The 20,877-nt window shown below is 42.6% G+C and overlaps 1 protein-coding gene across 2 annotated transcripts in view; it reads left to right on the plus strand.

Moving 5' to 3' along the window:
* LOC139544198 (collagen alpha-1(V) chain-like) overlaps positions 1–19,291 on the plus strand; it is a 161,627-nt gene extending 142,336 nt beyond the window's left edge. The window contains exons 48-60 of one of the 2 annotated variants that reach the window (XM_071351057.1): positions 1–13; positions 164–217; positions 384–599; positions 1,095–1,148; positions 1,425–1,478; positions 1,874–1,981; positions 2,161–2,250; positions 3,027–3,080; positions 3,420–3,684; positions 4,109–4,221; positions 7,871–7,939; positions 10,806–11,039; positions 18,110–19,291. The exon at positions 1–13 is cut by the window's left edge and continues 41 nt beyond it. In XM_071351057.1, the coding sequence (XP_071207158.1) occupies positions 1–13; positions 164–217; positions 384–599; positions 1,095–1,148; positions 1,425–1,478; positions 1,874–1,981; positions 2,161–2,250; positions 3,027–3,080; positions 3,420–3,684; positions 4,109–4,221; positions 7,871–7,939; positions 10,806–11,039; positions 18,110–18,256 (1,471 nt within the window). In that variant the 3' untranslated portion in view covers positions 18,257–19,291. Of the gene's footprint in view, positions 14–163; positions 218–383; positions 600–1,094; positions 1,149–1,424; positions 1,479–1,873; positions 1,982–2,160; positions 2,251–3,026; positions 3,081–3,419; positions 3,685–4,108; positions 4,222–7,870; positions 7,940–8,013; positions 8,083–10,805; positions 11,040–18,109 lie in introns of both variants that reach the window. The other variant, XM_071351058.1, reaches the window with a different exon arrangement.
* Positions 19,292–20,877: the final 1,586 nt, after the last annotated feature.

The following is a 20,877-nucleotide window of genomic DNA, read 5'->3' on the forward strand; positions in this document are numbered from 1 at the left end:
GATCGGACAGGCTGTAAGTCACTGAAATGTTACAATGACATTGTTTTGGCATCCAGTTTCTGTAATGCTTTGGCACCTATTGAAATGTAAAAAATCCCACACTGTGCCCTATCCATTCAGTGTCATGCAACTTTCCCCATGTCTCTCTTTCTCCTCCTGCCAGGGTTTAGACGGTCCTCCTGGTGACAAGGGAGATGACGGAGAGGCTGGTCAACCTGTGAGTCTCACCTAACGTATTATTACATCTGTCTAACGACAAACAAGCACTAACAAACTGAGCATTTCTCATATCTGAAGGTAACTACAGTTAACATAGAAGTACTGTACAAGAGGTTTTAGCACTCTGATCATGTACTTTAACCATATCCTTTCTCATCTCTTAGGGTTCTCCTGGACCCACCGGAGAGTCAGGTCCTTCTGGCCCACCAGGAAAGAGAGGCCCCCATGGTACAACTGGACCCGAGGGCAGGCAAGGAGAGAAGGGAGCCAAGGGAGAGTCTGGTCTGGAGGGCCCACAGGGAAAGACAGGCCCCGTTGGTCCTCAGGGAGCACCTGGCAAGCAAGGTTCTGAAGGTCTCAGAGGTATCCCCGGCCCAGTTGTAAGTACAACATTGTTTAATATTTTAATTTCTTTGTGTCATAGCTATTACAGTAACTAGGGACAGTAACTATGAGTTTTCTACAACACTCATAGATGATTATAGTGACTGATCTTACAAAAGCCATTTCTAATTCACACAATATAAGCATAAGGGAATAATACCAATATTGTAATAATAATTAGGTGGTTGCTTACATTTGTCCTATTTCATACGTGTACAATTGTATATTGGAAATGTGTATTTCCTTATCCCCCTGAGAGTGTGGTTACAGCCACGGTCTGCCATTATCAGCGGTGACTCTGGAGCAATTAGCGTTAAGTGCCTTGCTCAATGGCACACAGATTTTTCACCTTGTCGGCAGGGGATTAGAACCAGTGACCTTTCAGTTACTGGCCCAATGCTCTAACAGCTAGGCTACCTGCCACCCTTATATTGTATGTAAAGATCAGATCAGTGGCTTAAAGCATTGACTCGTATCTTGTTTCCATGCAGGGGGAACAAGGTCTTCCAGGTTCCTCAGGCCCCGACGGACCCCCTGGACCCATGGTGAGACAACTAATCTCTGATCTCTAACCCGTAAACCCGGGTCATTGGATGTCACAGGATTCACAGTACCTTGTCTTATTGGGTCAGACATGTAATGTTATATGTCCTCATCTCTTTTACTCTACCTCCCTCTCTACTTCTCTACCCCCTTCCTTCCATCCCTCTCCGCTACAACTCTCCCATATTATTTCCATCTCTCCCTCTCTTGCTCTCTCTCTCCTCTCTCTCTTTCTTTCTCACTCTCTCTCTCCTCTCTCCCTCCTCTCTCCCTCACAGGGTCCTCCAGGATTACCAGGTTTGAAGGGAGACTCTGGCATTAAGGGAGAAAAGGTAAAACCCAACCCCCTGTTTCAGTAGGTTATTGACAAGTACTATACTGTAAATATTACAGTCAAATATTAACATACCTGTTGCATGCATGGCTAAAAGTCACATCCTGTATTGATCTTCTTCCATTGCTAATGATGTTGATGTCTAAAATTCTATAGGGATACACTTGAAATCTGTCGATGGAGATACTGTATATTCCATACTATACACATTCAAGTGAATGATAACTGACGGCTCGGTGTTCAAACCTATTGATTATGTATCTGGTATTAGCCCCAGTGCAGTGAGTCATCACACTAATGATATATGAAGCGAGATTGATTGACAGGCAGATTGATGTGAGTAATTAATTGATTATTGATGCCTGTTTTGATCTGTGTTTCTCTTCTCCTCAGGGCCACCCTGGTCTGATCGGTCTGATCGGGCCTCCAGGAGAGCAGGGAGAGAAGGGTGACAGAGGTCTGCCGGGCCCCCAGGGGACATCAGGACCCAAAGGAGACAATGTTAGTAGACCTACAACTGTTGTTTACATGATTATTGAGCGATGTTTACCTAATAAAAAGTGACATGTTGTGGTTTGGTCTGATAATACAGTTGATCATATCAAGTCAACAGTCAAGTGTGGTTTGATCAGCCTCTCTTCTCTCCTTCCTGTCTTTATTCTCTCCTTCTCTCCCTCCAGGGTATTGCTGGCCCCTCAGGTCCTCTTGGTCCTCTGGGACCTCCAGGATTACCAGGTCCTCCTGGTCCTAAAGGAGCTAAGGGGTCATCGGTAAGCGTCCCCACAATCCACCATGTCCCATGTCGTACTGTCCCCTTGAAATCATGTCCCACTGTCCATATAAGTTGTGTATATGGGCTTGTAAAGTCTAAACCATGTCCTACTGTCCATATAAGTTGTGTGTATGGGCTTGTAAAGTCTAAACCATGTCCTACTGTCCATATAAGTTGTGTATATAGGCTTGTAAAGTCTAAACCATGTCCTACTGTCCATATAAGTTGTGTATATGGGCTTGTAAAGTCTAAACCATGTCCTACTGTCCATAGAAGCTGTGTGTATGGGCTTGTAAAGTCTAAACCATGTCCTACTGTCCATAGAAGCTGTGTGTATGGGCTTGTAAAGTCTAAACCATGTCCTACTGTCCATAGAGGCTGTGTATATGGGCTTGTAAAGTCTAAACCATGTCCTACTGTCCACAGAGGCTGTGTATATGGGCTTGTAAAGTCTACACCATGTCCTACTGTCCATAGAGGCTGTGTATATGGGCTTGTAAAGTCTAAACCATGTCCTACTGTCCATAGAGGCTGTGTATATGGGCTTGTAAAGTCTAAACCATGTCCTACTGTCCATAGAGGCTGTGTATATGGGCTTGTAAAGTCTAAACCATGTCCTACTGTCCATAGAGGCTGTGTATATGGGCTTGTAAAGTCTAAACCATGTCCTACTGTCCATAGAGGCTGTGTATATGGGCTTGTAAAGTCTAAACCATGTCCTACTGTCCATAGAGGCTGTGTGTATGATGCTGTGTTCTTTCCTGTCTTCCTCAGGGTCAAACTGGTCCCAAGGGAGAGACTGGTGTTCCTGGACAACCTGGGCCTCCTGTAAGTTATCTTCATGATTGTGTGATGTCATTACATGTTGTTGTTTTGTAGTTTTGTAGTTTTACCCTGACTAAAACATCTCTCTCCCATTTCTCTCCCTCTTTCCCTCTTACCCTCTTTCTCTCCCTCTCTCCTCCTCCACCTCTCCCCCTTTCCTTCTTCTCTTTTCCCCATCTCCTCTTCCTCTCCCCTCCTCCCACTCTCATTTCCCCGTCTCCTCACCTCTTCCTCTCCTCCTCACCTCCTCCCCCTCTCCCACCTCTTCTTTCCTCATCTCCACCCCCCTCTCCTTTCCCTGTCTCCTCCTCTCCCCCTTTCTCTCCTTCTCCACCCCGATAGGGTCCTCCTGGGGATGTCATCCACCCGCTGCCCATGCAGTCGAGCCCCAAGCGGAGCCGCAGGAACATCGATGCCAGCCAGATGATGGACGATGCCAATGCAGATGCCAACTACAAGGACTACGACGATGGAATGGAGGAGATCTTCGGATCCCTCAACTCCCTCAAGCTGGAGATCGAGCAGATGAAGCACCCACTCGGAACACAGGGCAACCCCGCCCGCACCTGCAAGGACCTGCAGCTCTGCCACCCTGACTTCCCCGACGGTGGGCATCGATTTGAGATCTGAAATACTAAATCTGACATTCTGAAATCTTACTAAGTTCGGTGCTGAAGCCCAGGAATAATCTTGTTTGAAACTTGTTTGGAAAAGGTGGCTGGTGCTAGCCATCTTTTTCATACAGGTGGGACTATTTTATATAGGTCAAGGACCAAGTGTCACTACTATAATGGATTTAAATGTGATAGAGAAATAGGATTATAAATATGATTGGTATTTGATGATTTGGGGTATAGAATAGTCTCTCCCTGGAATGCTAAATCATGCTAATTTAAACATTGAATGATCTCTGATGAAAAAGTTTCTAATTGTTAAGGTTCCCTCCTTCCCTCTCTCCTCCCCTCTTTCTTTTCCCTCTTCCCCATTTTCTCCCTCCCTCCCTCCCTCCCTCCATTTCTTGTCGTTTTCAGGTGAATACTGGATCGACCCCAACCAGGGTTGCTCGAGGGACTCTTTCAAGGTCCACTGCAACTTCACAGCAGGAGGAGAGAGCTGTATCTACCCTGATAAGAAGTCTGAAGGGGTAAGTCATGGCGCTTTTACACTCACCACTGGTAAAATTGTCACATTTTGAGAGTGATAGAAATGCGAACCATACACATTGTATAGGTTTTGGTGTATATAATGAGGGAAATACAAATGATTCAAATGCATCATGCCTGCGTGGCAAAGTGATATTTCTGGTTGATTGAAAAAGTGTGTATAAAAAAATCTTTCTACATTGTTCTGTCAAGTGTCAACTATTCCCCATTTGATTGACAGGTTAAATAACTCTGACTGTATGATGCAGATAAGTTAACATTTATGTATTTTTCCCTGGCCCCAGGCAAACTACTACACATATAAATCATATATACCTCTCTCCTGACACTACTGCATAATCACATAACACTCATATATGTAACATTCATGCATCACTATTACTTTACTGGTATGAGTGTAATACCCAGGGTCCTCCAAGCCCCGAGGGGGCAGCAGCTCCATGTACGACCCTTGGTGTTACAGTTACACACTGTTACACATGACATGTCATGATGTCAAAGAATATATTTGGGGCAGTCCCTCACTGTCAACAGAGAGTCAAAGACTCCCTTCAACACACATGTACACACACACAGAAACACACACGCGCGCACACACACACAAACACACATGCGCGCACACACACACAGTTTTGCCGTACTATCCTCCAGGTAAGTGTCAGTGGCCTAGTGTCGTCCCTGGCCCAGTCACCTCTAATAGGTTATGGCAGGTGACAGGCACCCAGAGAGGAATTTTCTGCTGGTTGGTTATGCATGGTATAGAGGAGAGGGGGACAGGAGAGGACAGGAGAGGAGAGGTAAAACACAGGAAACTGTGTCTGCGGCAGGCCAGGGGAGATCTGTAAGGGCTCTAAGCTACAGGACATTTTAACGATCCGCTGGCACATTGAGACACAGAGGAGCAGGAGTTTGCTTAAACTCAGATAAATGAACTTGACTTTTTATAGCCGGGCAGATTGATGGGCCAGTGGGATGGCCTCGTTAGTGTGAAGGAGTGGAGAGATGGCACATGGTCAGAGACCCTGACATTGACATGCACACATGTGGGCACACACACATGGGAAGGTGTGCGCACACACACACACACACACACACACACACACACACACACACACACACACACACACCTCTCTCTCCCTCCTAGCCTGGAACACTGTATCCCTAGTCTACCCATCATGAGTTATGCAGAGGAGAGGATAGAGGAGAGGAGGTACAGTAGATAGATAAAGGACAGGAGAGAAAAAGAAGAGTTAGAAGTAGAGGGGATCAGTTCTAGGGTATCAGTGGTCTCCTCCAGTAGAGGGGATCAGTTCTAGGGTATCAGTGGTCTCCTCCAGTAGAGGGGATCAGTTCTAGGGTATCAGTGGTCTCCTCCAGTAGAGGGGATAGTTATAGGGTATCAGTTGTCTCCTCCAGTAGAGGGGATCAGTTCTAGGGTATCAGTGGTCTCCTCCAGTAGAGGGGATCAGTTCTAGGGTATCAGTGGTCTCCTCCAGTAGAGGGGATCAGTTCTAGGGTATCAGTGGTCTCCTCCAGTAGAGGGGATCAGTTCTAGGGTATCAGTTGTCTCCTCCAGTAGAGGGGATCAGTTCTAGGGTATCAGTGGTCTCCTCCAGTAGAGGGATCAGTTCTAGGGTATCAGTGGTCTCCTCCAGTAGAGGGGATCAGTTCTAGGGTATCAGTTGTCTCCTCCAGTAGAGGGGATCAGTTCTAGGGTATCAGTGGTCTCCTCCAGTAGAGGGGATCAGTTCTAGGGTATCAGTGGTCTCCTACAGTAGAGGGGCTCAGTTCTAGGGTATCAGTTGTCTCCTCCAGTAGAGGGGATCAGTTCTAGGGTATCAGTGGTCTCCTCCAGTAGAGGGGATCAGTTCTAGGGTATCAATTGTCTCCTCCAGTAGAGGGGATCAGTTCTAGGGTATCAGTGGTCTCCTCCAGTAGAGGGGATCAGTTATAGGGTATCAGTTGTCTCCTCCAGTAGAGGGGATCAGTTCTAGGGTATCAGTGGTCTCCTCCAGTAGAGGGGATCAGTTCTAGGGTATCAGTTGTCTCCTCCAGTAGAGGGGATCAGTTCTAGGGTATCAGTGGTCTCCTCCAGTAGAGGGGATCAGTTCTAGGATATCAGTGGTCTCCTCCAGTAGCGGGGATCAGTTCTAGGGTATCAGTGGTCTCCTCCAGTAGAAGGGATCAGTTCTAGGGTATCAGTTGTCTCCTCCAGTAGAGGGGATCAGTTCTAGGGTATCAGTGGTCTCCTCCTGTAGAGGGGATCAGTTCTAGGGTATCAGTGGTCTCCTCCAGTAGAGGGGATCAGTTCTAGGATATCAGTGGTCTCCTCCAGTAGAGGGGATCAGTTCTAGGGTATCAGTGGTCTCCTCCAGTAGAGGGGATCAGTTCTAGGGTATCAGTTGTCTCCTCCAGTAGAGGGGATCAGTTCTAGAGTATCAGTTGTCTCCTCCAGTAGAGGTGATCAGTTCTAGTGTATCAGTTGTCTCCTCCAGTAGAGGGGATCAGTTCTAGGGTATCAGTGGTCTCCTCCAGTAGAGGGATCAGTTCTAGGGTATCAGTTGTCTCCTCAGTAGAAGGGATCATTTCTAGGGTATCAGTTGTCTCCTCATTAGAAGGGATCAGTTCTAGGGTATCAGTGGTCTCCTCCAGTAGAGGGGATCAGTTCTAGGGTATTAGTGGTCTCCTCCAGTGGGGTCCCCTGCTGCTCGCTCCACTCATGCTAGGAGAGCTGGAAGTGCCTTTCAAGACAGCAGGGTGTGTTTAATGTATGCTGTCTCCCAGCGCTAATTGATCTCCAGCTGAACATTCATTTACACATTAAGGCATTGATGACAAGCCCTGTATAAACCCTGTATCAGACTGATCTAGCTCATTCCTGGTGTATAATAATATTCAGAATATCACACTGGAGTATCACTGGCAATGTATCTGATACTTATTGGTAGTTATAATGCAGCTAAAGCTGAATAGAATTTAAATGAAGAAAACAAAAGTTTTACTTCTGGATCACTCTACAGCAGACTCTTAACTGCTTTGTAATTGAAAATGGACTTATTGTTGGCTATGCAGCAATATCTTATCTAGTTTTAAATGAAAACCACAAAACAAAGCCACTTGTCTTTACCTACAGTATACAGAAGAAGCTTAAATGAACACCATAAAAGCATAGTCACTTCTATTTTGGTATAGAGCAGAACACTTAGCTGAAGGGAAAGGGGGCATTTTTAAGCTGGTCCTTTGGAGGCTAACAGATGCATCCTAAATGGCACCCTATTCCTTTTATAGTGCACTCCTTTTGACTAGGGCCCATTTAGGATGCATTCAACATCTCTTAATGAATCACTGTGTACTCATGAATATCTGATCAGTAATTAGCTGCCAGCCAGTGTTTACACAAAACGCGATAATGGCTTGCTAAGGTATTTTACACTCTCCCGGGCTGTTCAGTGTCACACAATACTACTGCAGGTCTCTCAGACACCACAGATGGACCAAGGGAGGGAGGGTTTAGAAGAACGAGGGGTAACGTTGTTATTTCTTTCAGGAGGCTATTCTTACTGTTTTTCTTTCTTTAACCATTTTTTGTCCTCCTCCTCTTCCCCCCTGTTTTGCTCCATCCATACCCAGACTAGGCTCACCTCCTGGGTAAAGGAGATCCCTGGCTCCTGGTTCAGTGAATTCAAACGTGGTAAACTGGTAAGCCCCCCTGACGCCCCCCTTCCACCCGTCCCCTTCCCTTTTTCCTGAACAGCTCATCTCATATTTTACAGAGCAAAATGGCAAAATGGCCCAAAGACGCCCCAGGCTCTTGGTATAGTCGCTACAAGCGAGGTTCCCTGGTAAGTGGCACGCCCACAGGTCTCTGGAGGCCCAGCTAGGGTGACTCCTGGCTGGGTCTCTGTGGGCCTGAGGGCCCTGCATGGTTCTAGGTTCTGGTTCTGGTTCTGGTCGGTACTGGTTCTGCATGGTTCCTGTACTGGTTGGCACTGGTCTTTGACTGGCACTCTGGCTTGTGTTTGTGGCGACACTGCTCTGCATGGTTCAGCACAATCAAGCTCAGCTCAGCGCAACTTCAGTAAGACATACTGCAGTAGGTGAGTCTCTTCCTTCCAGAATAGAGGGAGACATCGTTGGTGGAACAGACAGACTGACAGACATACTTTACCATGGCAACTAGTAGTTGAAGAAGTTAAAGACAATTTTCCATTGAAGAAAAACTTCAATATACATTTTAAAAAAGGTAAGTGTAGTACAAAAAGTCAATGAATTGAGTAAATCAGTGTGTTGGTACTGAATGTTGCCATGGGAAAGTATGAGTGTAAATGCATCCACTCAACCTGCCTCTCTCTGAAGTTGGAGAGCATCACCTAGAAGTGACTGAGTGCCTCTTATGGTTAGACACACATTTCTATTTATAACAACTACTCCTATTGCCCTCAGCATTTCCAGTTGGCTCATAGATACTCATACTGTATAGATACCTATTCATAAATCATGTGAAGCTAGTCACAGGAGAGTGATTAGGCACCATTTTGTTCCTGCTACACTCATTCCACACATTCACCTACCCATTCAATCACAAGAGGATTACAACACTGATTCAATGTGAACAGTCAAAAGTCAGGCACTCAGTCACATTCCCAAGGGCTTCTGGGTACACCCACTTTTGACTTGCGGCTGCGATGAAGAGGTAATGTTTCCATGGCGATGTAGGGCTGTTTCTACACACTGGTTCTGCGGGGCAGAGCGGGGAGGAGGGATGAGGGAGGGGGATGAGGGAGGGGGAGGAACAGACAGGAGCAGGGGAGGACCTAGCTTTTCTGAGTACCTGAACACTCACAGGGGTGAGGGATACTACTCCCTTTAAGAGCCACTGATTCACAGACAGACACTGTTACTTGGACACAATGGATATAGTTATCATCCTCTATGAGCCCAAATTCCTATCTAATGATGGTGTGGCCACCTTGTGGGTTCCTGAAAATACAGTACAACAGATTTGATTGACTTCCCTTTAATAGTAATCTGTAATGTCCATTATTGTCCAGGTTGAGTCATATGTGTGTGTGTGTCTGTGTGTGCATGAGAGAGAGAGAATGTATCTATACACACACATTAGTGGCTCTCTGCTGTGACTGCATGGCACGGGCGTTGCATGTGCTTGGCTCTTGGTCTCAGTCAGTCCTGTTTGTCTGAAAGAAGAAGAGAACCCTGTGGAACAGATGGTGGAACGCTGTTGGTTGGTATGGAAACGGATCTCCAGCGTAAAATAGCATCACACCAAAGACTGATGTTCCCAAATGGACGGGTCATCAGGCATGATTTGTAATCATTAGATCCTAGCTACATTAATATAATAGAACACATGTTGGTTTAGAATTCCACTTAAACATGGCGAATTAGGCTAATTCTAAATTGTGGAAAACGATTAAACCAAACCATTATTATTTTTCATTTATACAATTATGTTTTACATTTACTAATGAGCTCCTTTCAAAACAATACATTTCCATAATTTTCTTAATTAAAGCTTAAGTGTTCAATTACGGTTAGCTCCACGATTGAGAGTAGTCATCACTTGTTCATTGCTAGTAGACTGCTATTCCTACAGAACCATTGAAGTCTTTCAGCAGAGAATAAGCCAGTCAGTATCTAAGGCCCCAGAGCCTGTAGATTAGAGCTCCTGTAGTAACTCCTGTCTGCCTTACTGTTTCTCAGACACAAGCTTACTCATAGAGCCCCAGACAGACAGACCCCATAATACAGCAAGCCTCTCCATCTCTCCCAAAGCTGGTTGATGACAGCCTAGATATTTCACTCTAAAGGACCTAGCCGGAACACCTCTGGTATATCCCCCCTCCTGATTTGTCGTCTGAGGAATCGGAATTCTATCCTACTCACGTAGCGCCGCCATGAATTATGGGTAATGAAGCTTAGCATACTCTCTGGAGACGAGCCGGCCGCCGTTGATCTCCTTACCCACAACCCCCCTCTCTCCCTGGTGCTGCAGTGACTGATGGGACAAACCCGTGTCGCGGCGCACTGCGCGCACCGATTGACTTTCTATAATTCTGTGAAAGCAGCCGTAGCATCGGAAAGAGAGGTGAGGAATGCTGACATGTTTGAGTGACGGTGTGTCATTGCCCTGAGTCCGCCATGCTGCTGCATACACCTACAGTCTGTTGTCTGCGAAACACTCCGTCTAAAGTCATATGAAATCATAATCCCACAACGACACTACTCGGTGTCAGAATTAGAATTCACAAATAAAAGCGAGAAACCCTCCCAAGACAGCTCACAGTATATGAGAATGGTGTGATGTGTAGATTTGAGTGTTCTTGGTAGAGAACAAACAATAAAGCAATGTTGTGTCTGAAATGGCACCCTATTCTTTAAATAGTGTACTACTTTTCGCAAGAGCGCTGCTCAAAAGTAGTGCACTATTTAGGGAATAGGGTGTACATACATACCCAAATATGTATAGTATGTATGTATAGTGTCTGTATTAGTCCACAGTGTCTGTTCCGGCCTAGACCCTATATCTCCTTTCCTCCCTGTCTAGCTCTCGTACGTGGACGCTGAGGGCAACCCCATTGGTGTGGTCCAGATGACCTTCCTGCGTCTGCTGAGCGCGGCCGCCCGCCAGAACCTCACCTACAACTGCTACCAGTCGGTGGCCTGGCACAACCAGGACGGGGACTCATACGACAAGGCCATCCGCTTCCTGGGCTCCAACGACGAGGAGATGTCCTATGATAACAACCCCTACATCAGAGCCGTGGTGGACGGCTGTGCGGTGAGTGGATGGAAGGGTTTGTGTGTGTGTGTGTGTGTGTGTGTGTGTGTGTGTGTGTGTGTGTGTGTGTGTGTGTGTGTGTGTGTGTGTGTGTGTGTGTGTGTGTGTGTGTGTGTGTGTGTGTGTGTGTGTGTGTGTGTGTGTGTGTGTGTGTGGGGCATAGGGCATAGGTGTGAGTAAGGGGATTTGACGGTCATGTGTATAACGGCGTTTGTGTGTGGTGGGGTGGTGAATTGTGTGTCGGTGTGGGGAGTGAATTGTGTGTTTGTGTGGGGTGGGGGGAGTGAGTTGTGTGTCTGTGTGGGGTGGGGGGAGTGAATTGTGTGTCTGTGTGGGGTGGGGGGAGTGAATTGTGTGTCTGTGGGGTGGGGGAGTGAATTGTGTGTCTGTGTGGGGTGGGGGAGTGAATTGTGTGTTTGTGTGGGGTGGGGGAGTGAATTGTGTGTCTGTGTGGAGTGGGGGGAATGAATTGTGTGTTTGTGTGGGGTGGGGGGAGTGAATTGTGTGACTGTGTGGGGTGGGGGGAATGAATTGTGTGTTTGTGTGGGGTGGGGGAGTGAATTGTGTGTCTGTGTGGGGTGGGGGGTGTGAATTGTGTGTCTGTGTGGGGTGGGGGGTGTGAATTGTGTGTTTGTGTGGGGTGGGGTGGGGGAGTGAATTGTGTGTCTGTGTGGGGTGGGGGAGTGAATTGTGTGTTTGTGTGGGGTGGGGGAGTGAATTGTGTGTCTTTGTTTTGGTATTTGGTATTTTATTCGGATCCCCATTAGCTGTTGCAAAAGCAGCAGCTACTCTTCCTGGGGTCTACACAAAACATGAAACATGACATAATACAGAACATTAATAGACAACAGCTCAAGGGCAGAACTACATTAAAAACAAAAACAAATTACTAAAGGCATATGTAGCCTACATATCAATACAGACACACAAACTATCTAGGTCAAATAGGGGAGAGGCATTGTGCGGTGAGGTGTTGCTTTATCTGTTTTTTGAAACCAGGTTTGCTTTTTATTTGAGCAATATGAGATTCCATGCAATAATGGCTCTATATAAAACTGTACGCTTTCTTGAATTTGTCCTGGATTGTGAACAGACTGTGAAAAGACCCCTGGCGGAATGTCTGGTGGGGTAAGTGTGTGTCAGAGCTGTGTGTAAATTGACTATGCAAACAATTTGGGATTTTCAACACATTAATGTTTCTTATAAAAAGAAGAAGTGATGCAGCCAGTCTCTCCTCACCTCTTAGCCAAGAGACACTGGCATGCATACAGTAGTATTTATATCAGCCCTCTGATTACAATGAAGAGCAAGACTGGCCACTCTGTTCTGGCCCAGCTGCAGATTAACTAGGTCTTTCCTTGAAGCACTCGACCACACGACTGGACAATAATCAAGATAAGACAAAAGCCTGCAGAACTTGCTTTTTGGAGTGTGGTGTCAAAAAAGCAGAGCATCTCTTTATTACGGACAGACCTCCCCCCATCTTTACAACCATTGAATCGATAGGTTTTGACCATGACAGTTTACAATCTAAGGTAACGCCAAGTAATTTAGTCTCCTCAACTTGTTCATTACCAGATTCAGCTGAGGACTAGAACTTAGGGAATGATTTGTACCAAATACAATGCTCTTAGTTTTAGAGATGTCCAGGACCAGTTTATTACTAGCTACCCATTTCAAAACAAACAGCAACTCTTTGTTAAGGGTTTCAGTGATTTCATTAGCTGTAGTTGCTGATGCATATATGGTTGAATCATCAGCATACATGCTTTGTTTAATGCCAGTGACAGGTCATTGGTAAAAATAGAAAAGAGTACAGGGCCTAGAGAGCTGCCCTGCGGTACACCACACCGTGCTTCTACACCTGCATTGCTTGCTGTTTGGGGTTTTAGGCTGGGTTTCTGTACAGCACTTCGAGATATTAGCTGATGTACGAAGGGCTATATAAAATGAACTTGATTTGATTTGATTCCATGTTTGACATTAGAGAAGCTTCCATTAAAGAAAACCCTTTGAGTTCTATTAGATATCTCTGAATCCATAATATGGCAGACGTTGATAAGCCATAACACATATGTTTTTTCAACAACAGGTTATGGTTTGTAAAGTAAGAATTTGTTCTTAACTGACTTGCCTAGTTAAATAAAGGTTAAATAAAGGTTAAATAAAAAATAAAATGGTGAATAATATCAAAGGCTGCACTAAAATTTAACTGTACAGCTTCCACAACCTTCTTATTATCAATTTTTTTCAACCAATCATCAGTCATTTGTGTCAGTGCAGTACATGTTGAGTGCCATTCTCTATAAGCATGCTGAAAGGCTGTTGTTAGTTTGTTTACAGAGAAATAGCATTGTATTTGGTCAACCACTCTTGGGTGGTTTCCTCTAGGCTCAGATTAAAGATATGACAGATAAGAGGGGCTATAGAGTCAGCTACCGTCCTCAGTAGCTTTCCATCTACATTGTCAATGCCAGGAGGTTTGTCATTATTGATTGATAACAATAATTTTCCCACCTCCCACACCTTATTTTCAAAAATCAAACTTAATGCTTTTCTCACATTATTTGTTTTTTATGCATGAATACGATGGCTCACTGTACATTGTTGGCATTTCCTGCCTAAGTTTGCCCACTTTGCCAATGAAGTAATCATTTAATATTTGGTAACATCAAATGGTTTTGTGATGAATAAGCCATCTGATTTGATGAAAGATGGAGTTGAAATAGTCTTTCTGCCCATAATTTCATTTAAAGTATTCCCCCAAAAATGTTACATCATGCTTTATATCATTGATCTTGGCTTCATAATACAGTATTTTTCTTTTTACACCTGGCTATCAGTGGAGCCTTGTCTGGCAGCGAAACAGATAATTCAGCCTAATTTACTGTCTTAAAAAAAAGAAATGCTGATATGGCTGATTACTTAAACAAATGTGGTTTCTGCAGATAATTAAGATGTACAAAGTATGGCATAAGAGGACAACAAGCAGATAAGAGGCAATCTGTAATTTCAATAAAGACATTAATGAGTGAGCTAGGACAGACATAGTCAATATAACTATTTGTTCAGCACTTTTGAAATGTACAGCGACAGAATTCAGAACATGGGCCGTTCTTTACAGTGTTCTCCCTGTACACCAAGTCAGAAACTGTAGGATTTTTTTTTTTTCACCTTTATTTAACCAGGTAGGTTAGTTGAGAACAAGTTCTCATTTACAACTGCGACCTGACCAAGATAAAGCAAAGCAGTTCGACACATACAACAACACAGAGTTACACATGGAATAAACAAACATACAGTCAATAATACAGTAGAAAAAGTCTATATACAGTGTGTGCAAATGAGGGAAGATAAGGGGGGTAAAGGCAATAAATAGGCCATGGTGGCGAAGCAATTACAATATACCAATTAAACACTGGAGTGATTGATGTGCAGAAGATGAATGTGCAAGTAGAGATACTGGGGTGCAAAGGAGCAAGATAAATAAATAAATACAGTAAGGGGATGAGGTAGTTGGATGGGCTAAATGGATGAATAAAAGGAGCATGAATAAAGGGATGAATAAAGGGGGCATATAAGCAGACAATGAAATCTCTTAGAATATTCAATGATTACATTTCTCATATAACAGGTTATAGGCTACATGTGCTCCACCAAGTAAGAATAATAGGCGAAATTAAGAGGGGAAAATAGACTAAAATATTAGGGTGGGGCACATGGGCTACTAACAGCTTGATACACAACACATTCACTTATTATTACTTTCTTTGCTACAGTATACATATCTCCCTGGCATATTACATAATTTATGCAGCAGCATACAATACATTTTTGGATTCACCTTGTTGTGCTGTGGGCAAATTTTGTCATCAAACTTTGTTATCAAAGTTTAGCATTCTCTGGATATATGGTTCTTTCAAGACAACTGGGAACTCGGAAAAAAACAAGGTAGAATCATGATGAGGTCAGTGATCTTCTGGTCGTAGCTCTAGAAAGAGGCCCAAGTTCCGGATTTAGAATTCCGAGTTGGATGACCGTTCAACACATATTTTCCCAGTTGGAGCTTATTTTTCCAGAATTCCTCGTTGTCTTGAACTCACTGAAGTCAGATTTCGCTGTTCTAAGTTAACAGTTGTTTTGAGCGTAGCACCAATCACGCTTCATTGACAGCATGGCCAATTTTTTATGTTTATCATTTTAAGCTTGGAAAAGAGATCCTTAATCCCAGACTTGGGACCACACATCCACTCCACTGAATAGCAGACTAGTGATTGCTTTGCAATGTTTGCAGTTAGCCACTGATTCTTTCCAAACCACTCATTCTGTAATTTGTGATTTCCGACTTGTTGTGTAATGCTTATGGCCAATGGCCGATGAGCACCGATACGTTTAATCTATAATTTCTCTTCATTTTTTCTCTTCATATGACAAGGATTAAAAAGGATTTGCCAGTAGATTGTCGACTTGATTCATGATGATGACTGCTAGCTAAGATTTTGAAAGTATGATGTTGACATGATCAGTCCAATCAAAGCTACTGTAGATAAAACGTGATTTGACATAATTTTATCTGTGGCCAATGACCTTGAGCCTTCTTGGATGGGCACTTCAAATGGCACTCTATGGCAGCACCCAAGGGGCTTGAATTTTCAAGCTCTACCCTTAGACTTGGCGGTAACGTAGTTTCCCCATGAGTGACAGAACTACTAGAAAACATTACCAACACCTACGCTCCGTATTTTCAGCTGGCTGTCCCCCACCACCACAGAAAGCACTGAGCTAGGCTGAAACACCTGCATTTTGGAGCTGCCTTACTCAATAAAGCAAAAAATTGTTTGTATGTGCCTTTATTAACCTCTCTGGTACAAGTAGGACGCTAGTCAGAAATAGCATTAAAATGAATCACTTACATTTGATGATCTTCATCTGGTGGCACTCCCAGGTCTCCATGTCAGACAATAAATGTTTGTTTTGTTCATTAATGTCCCTCTTTATGACCAAAAACCTCCTTTTTGTTTGCGCGTTTTGTCCAGTAATCCGAATGCTTAAGTCCAGACGAAAAGTTTTAAAAAAGTACAATAAAAGTTAGTAGAAACATGCCAAACGATGTTTAAAATCAATCCTCCTGTTGTTTTTGTCATAAATAATCAATAATATTTCAACCGGACAAAAGTTTCGTCAATAGGAAAGGAGAAACAAGAAAGGCGCATTCCCGATCAGGCGCATGGCTAATGTCTGGAATTTTCCACTGGCTTCTGATTGAAAGTGCTGTATCTCCCTAATTTTTCAGAGTAAAAGCCTGAAACAATGCCTAAAGACTGGCCACAAGTAGGTGAAGCAATAGGGCTCGTGAACTAGGTCATAAGTCTTTGTATGGTGGATAGGCTTTCAATGGAAAAACAGCCTTTCAAAATAATAGTACTTCCTGGTTGGATTGTCTTCGGGTTTTCGCCTGCCATATCAGTTCTGTTATACTCACAAACATTATTTTAACAGTTTTGGAAACTTTAGAGTGTTTTCTATCCAAATATACTAATTATATGCATATCCTATCTTCTGAGCCTGAGTAGCAAGCAGTTTAATTTGGGAACGCTTTTCATCCAAAATTCCGAATGCTGCCCCCTACCCTAGTGAAGTTAACGTAATGATATATATATATATTATTATTTTTTTACATTGTTTGCAAACTGATGTGTTACATATTAATTCCAAAATAATATGCAAAACAGGCAAGCCCCCGCCTGTCACGACTTCTGCCGAAGTCGTTGCCTCTCCTTGTCCGGGCGGTGTTCGGCGGTCGACTTCACCGGTCTTCTAGTCATCATCGATCCATTTTTCATTTTCCATTGGTTTTGTCTTGTCTTCCCACACACCTGTTGTCAATCCCATTCATTACCTGTTGTGTATTTAACCCTCTGTTTCCCTTCATGTGTTTGTCAGAGATTGTTCGTTGTCATGTGTTGTGTTAATTGTGTATAGGTGTGCGACGGGTCTTCGTACCCAGATTTGTTTTATATTTTTTCCGTGAGTGTTATGGAGCAGATTACTAGGACTTTAATTAAAGTACTCCATTCTACACTCTATTTGACTCTCCTGCGCCTGACTTCCTCTGCCACTTATACACGCCATTGTGACACCGCCCCCCAAAAAATGACCTGAATGACAGGTCACCACTTCAAGAAGCAATTTCATAAATTCATCAAGTGCAATGTCTGGATGCTCCTTATTAATCATATCATACCAACCAATTTTAGCATCATCCACATAAGAGTCACAACAAAATCTTTTGTATGATCTCTTATACACTATTTTAGGCCCAGCTTTTGGAACTTTGGCTTTCCTGGATATAGCCACTATTGTGATCACTGCATCCAATGGGTACGGATACATGTGATCTGTACATGTGGATGATCTTGTTCCTGTAGTGTTTGTAAATTAATAACCTGAACCAGATTACAGGCACTGGTTACAGTAAGAAGCTTCCTTTTTAGTGGACAGCTTGATGAAAACCAGTCAATATTCAGGTCCCCAAGAACATAAACATCTCTCTGCTTACATCACATACACTATCAAGCATTTCACACATATTATTTAGATTCTGACTATTAGCACTTGGTGGCCTATAGCAACACCCCAAAAGAAAATGCTTTAGATGTGCCAAGTGAACCTGCAACCACAACACTTCAATAACACTTGACATAAGATATTCTCAAAGCATTACAGGGATATGGCTCTGAATATATACAGCAACACCTCCCCCATCAGCATTTCTGTCTCTTCTATAGATGTTATATCCTTGTATTGCTACTGCTGTATCATCAACTGAATTGTCTAAGTGAGTCTCAGAAATGACTAATATATGAATGTTATCTGATGTTATCTGATGGGGGGGGGGGGGGGGGGGGTGAATTGTGTGTCTGTGTGGGGGGAGTGAATTGTATGTCTGTGTGGGGTGGGGGGAATGAATTTAAGATTTGATGCAAAAAATAAACCCTACTGTATACTGTATATAGAGGTCGAAGTACAGTAGCACTTTCTCACTCTGTCTATCCCTCTCTGTTTTTCAGTTGAAAAAGGGCTATGAAAAGACAGTACTGGAGATCAACACACCAAAGGTGGAACAGGTGCCTTTTGTTGACATCATGTTCAATGATTTCGGCGGGGCTACGCAGAAGTTTGGATTCGAAGTGGGTCCTGTCTGTTTCATCGGCTAAGACTGTTTACTGAACAAAATGGAGAAAATAAAAAGCATATTTATTTTCTCAGAAACAAAACACATGAATAGGACAATTTGTATTTGTGTAAAACATTCTGTGTCCAAAAGCAACAAATATGAATAAAATACACAAAAATCAAGATGAGAATACTACAATAAATTTCTAGAGGATTCGATAAGAATAATAAAAAAAGAGCAACCTTGTAACCTCAGTGTGCCTTCTCCATCACATGCAAGTTTTGAAACTGAATAAGTCAGATACTACCGACCCCTATCTTCACCCATGACCCCTATCACCGTTCCCAAACCTCCACACACTCCCAGAGCACTTGATGTAAATCCAGTCTGGTTGTCGAACTCACCGGAGGCAAACTTTTACCTGCTACTCCACTGGTTTCAGAAGGTTGCCATGGACTCCATCCCATGTGGCAGTTTTCTTCTTTGTTTTTTTTTATTGTTTTTTGTTGTTGTTTTTTTGTCTCCCTCTCAATTCCCTCTTTGAATATTTTATTAATTAGTTCATTCGTTTGCTCATTCATTCATTTCGGAAGCTTTGTTTTGTGCATAATTGTCTCCCCATTCTTCTGAATGGAACTTATATATATAAATATATATAAATATTTTTTGTATGTTTGTAAGTACTTTCTGTATATTTTTCCTGGTAATGTTTATTGTTTCTGGCTTCAAAACATGCATGTGACCTTTTAAGACGTGAGGTAAAAGATGATGGTCATTGGAATACATCAAATTCGCAGATACTAAAGTAAGGAATTGGACATGTAAATTGGAGAATAGATGAGGAGGGCTTGTCTTGTTGCTGGGTGTGAAGAACACCTTATTGTAATTTAAGAACCGAATGAAAATAAAATATGGAAATATTACTCAGCGCTAGTATGTGAGAGTTGATTACCATAACAGATAATGTGTCAAGATAAAAATGACAAACATTCCTCCTCTTCTTGTGTCCTCTATTTTGGGTGCATTTTGAGATTTTATTAACTTAATAAACAACTTTGATATTTTTTTCCTTCAATACTTCCATATTTCTACTCTATCAAACTATATATGCAGCAGGAGATGTCACTTTTCAATGAAACACAAGAAATCAATACTTAGGTGCTATTCTTTCTCCTGTGGTGCTATTATATTTTCAAGTTTGTTGTTATTTTGTAAGTACAGTAAGCTGATGGTGGTGATGTTAACTTGTCACCATGACTACCCTGTCTGTCCCTGACCCTGACCCTCTTAGCCATCACCTCTGACACAACATCTTCGCTACATTCTTATTTATGTCCAGGGGTGTTTTAATGCATGCCAGTTTGCTTCATATTCATTCATAGATCCATGCAGTATTTTATTTTATGTATTTCTCTGCTTCCAAGGCCCACTTAGTAAAAACTAACAGCGTCTGATCATACTGCAAATTACTTGGAATGTGCTAATAGAAATAAGATTGTACTCAGTTGCCGAATGTGGTGCTAATTTTTTTAAATTTTCTTAGATGTCTTTAAAAAAGAAAGAAAACGGTAGAAGCGATGCATGGTTCCAAGACATGGTGCATTTTGTGAATGGATCTCATGATTGGTGTTATGTACAATGGATAATCTTTTTCACTTCGTCAAGCTTTTTACTGCTTTTCTTTTTCGGGGTTGGGGGTGAAGGTGACTGGTTTGGAATGGGTACGGAGTGTCTCCCCATTTGAGTATTCCAAAGCACATGGCCGAGGAACAGTTTGGAGTTTTGGTACCTGAAACCATTAACTTTCTTACCAAAGGCTTTTTTTTATATAGCTTTAAGTTCCTAGAGGGCCAAGAATCCACTACGTATTTTGAAATCCACTATTTGAAAATGTGGTAGAATTGTCTAATGATGATTAAAATCAGATGTGTCATGTACAAGTCAAAAATATATTTTCAAACATATATTTAAAAAATAAAAATGACAAATTTAGATTTTTTTTTTAAGTGAACGATATCTAATAGTCCATCAGATTAGCCCGCTTAAAGGTAGAAAAGCCAGATGCAAAGCTTGTTTTTGTATTGTTGTTTGGGGTCTTCTGATGTAACTGTTGTTTTACTTTCTTAAGCGCTAGTTATACCCTTGTACAAACTATGCACTCTGCCTGCTTTTGACCACTACAGCATCTGCCACAGAAAGTTTTACTGTCCTGCATAAGTAGCTTGTTTTTTGTTATGTTTTTTGTTTTTACCTTCTAGATATGTGACTTGAACCTTTTACGTTAAGATACACTTATTGATCATCAATTTTTAATATTCATTTCGATGAAGCACTCCAAATTTAACATGTTTGCTTTCAATAAAAGGACAAAACATTTTTGTAAATTTTCAGAACCAGCAGTAATGCTGCCAATAAAGTTTTTTGTTTTGTTTTGTTTTTTGTTTTTTTATTGTTTTACGTTTGTCTGTTCGTTAGTTTTTATGGTCTTGTCTGTGTAAGAGAGGATAGAAGATATATTGGTTTTTATGTCAATAAATTCAAGTTTACTGTGGCCACCCACTCTTGTATGTCTTTTGAAGCATTAAAACCTATCTGTATGCATGAAATTGTAAAGTTTTTTTCTCTTGTTTTTATACTTTACAATGACATGATCTCCAACCC

Source organism: Salvelinus alpinus, chromosome 18 (genome assembly GCF_045679555.1).
Source record: "Salvelinus alpinus chromosome 18, SLU_Salpinus.1, whole genome shotgun sequence".
In the NCBI taxonomy this organism is placed as follows: Eukaryota; Metazoa; Chordata; class Actinopteri; order Salmoniformes; family Salmonidae; genus Salvelinus; species Salvelinus alpinus.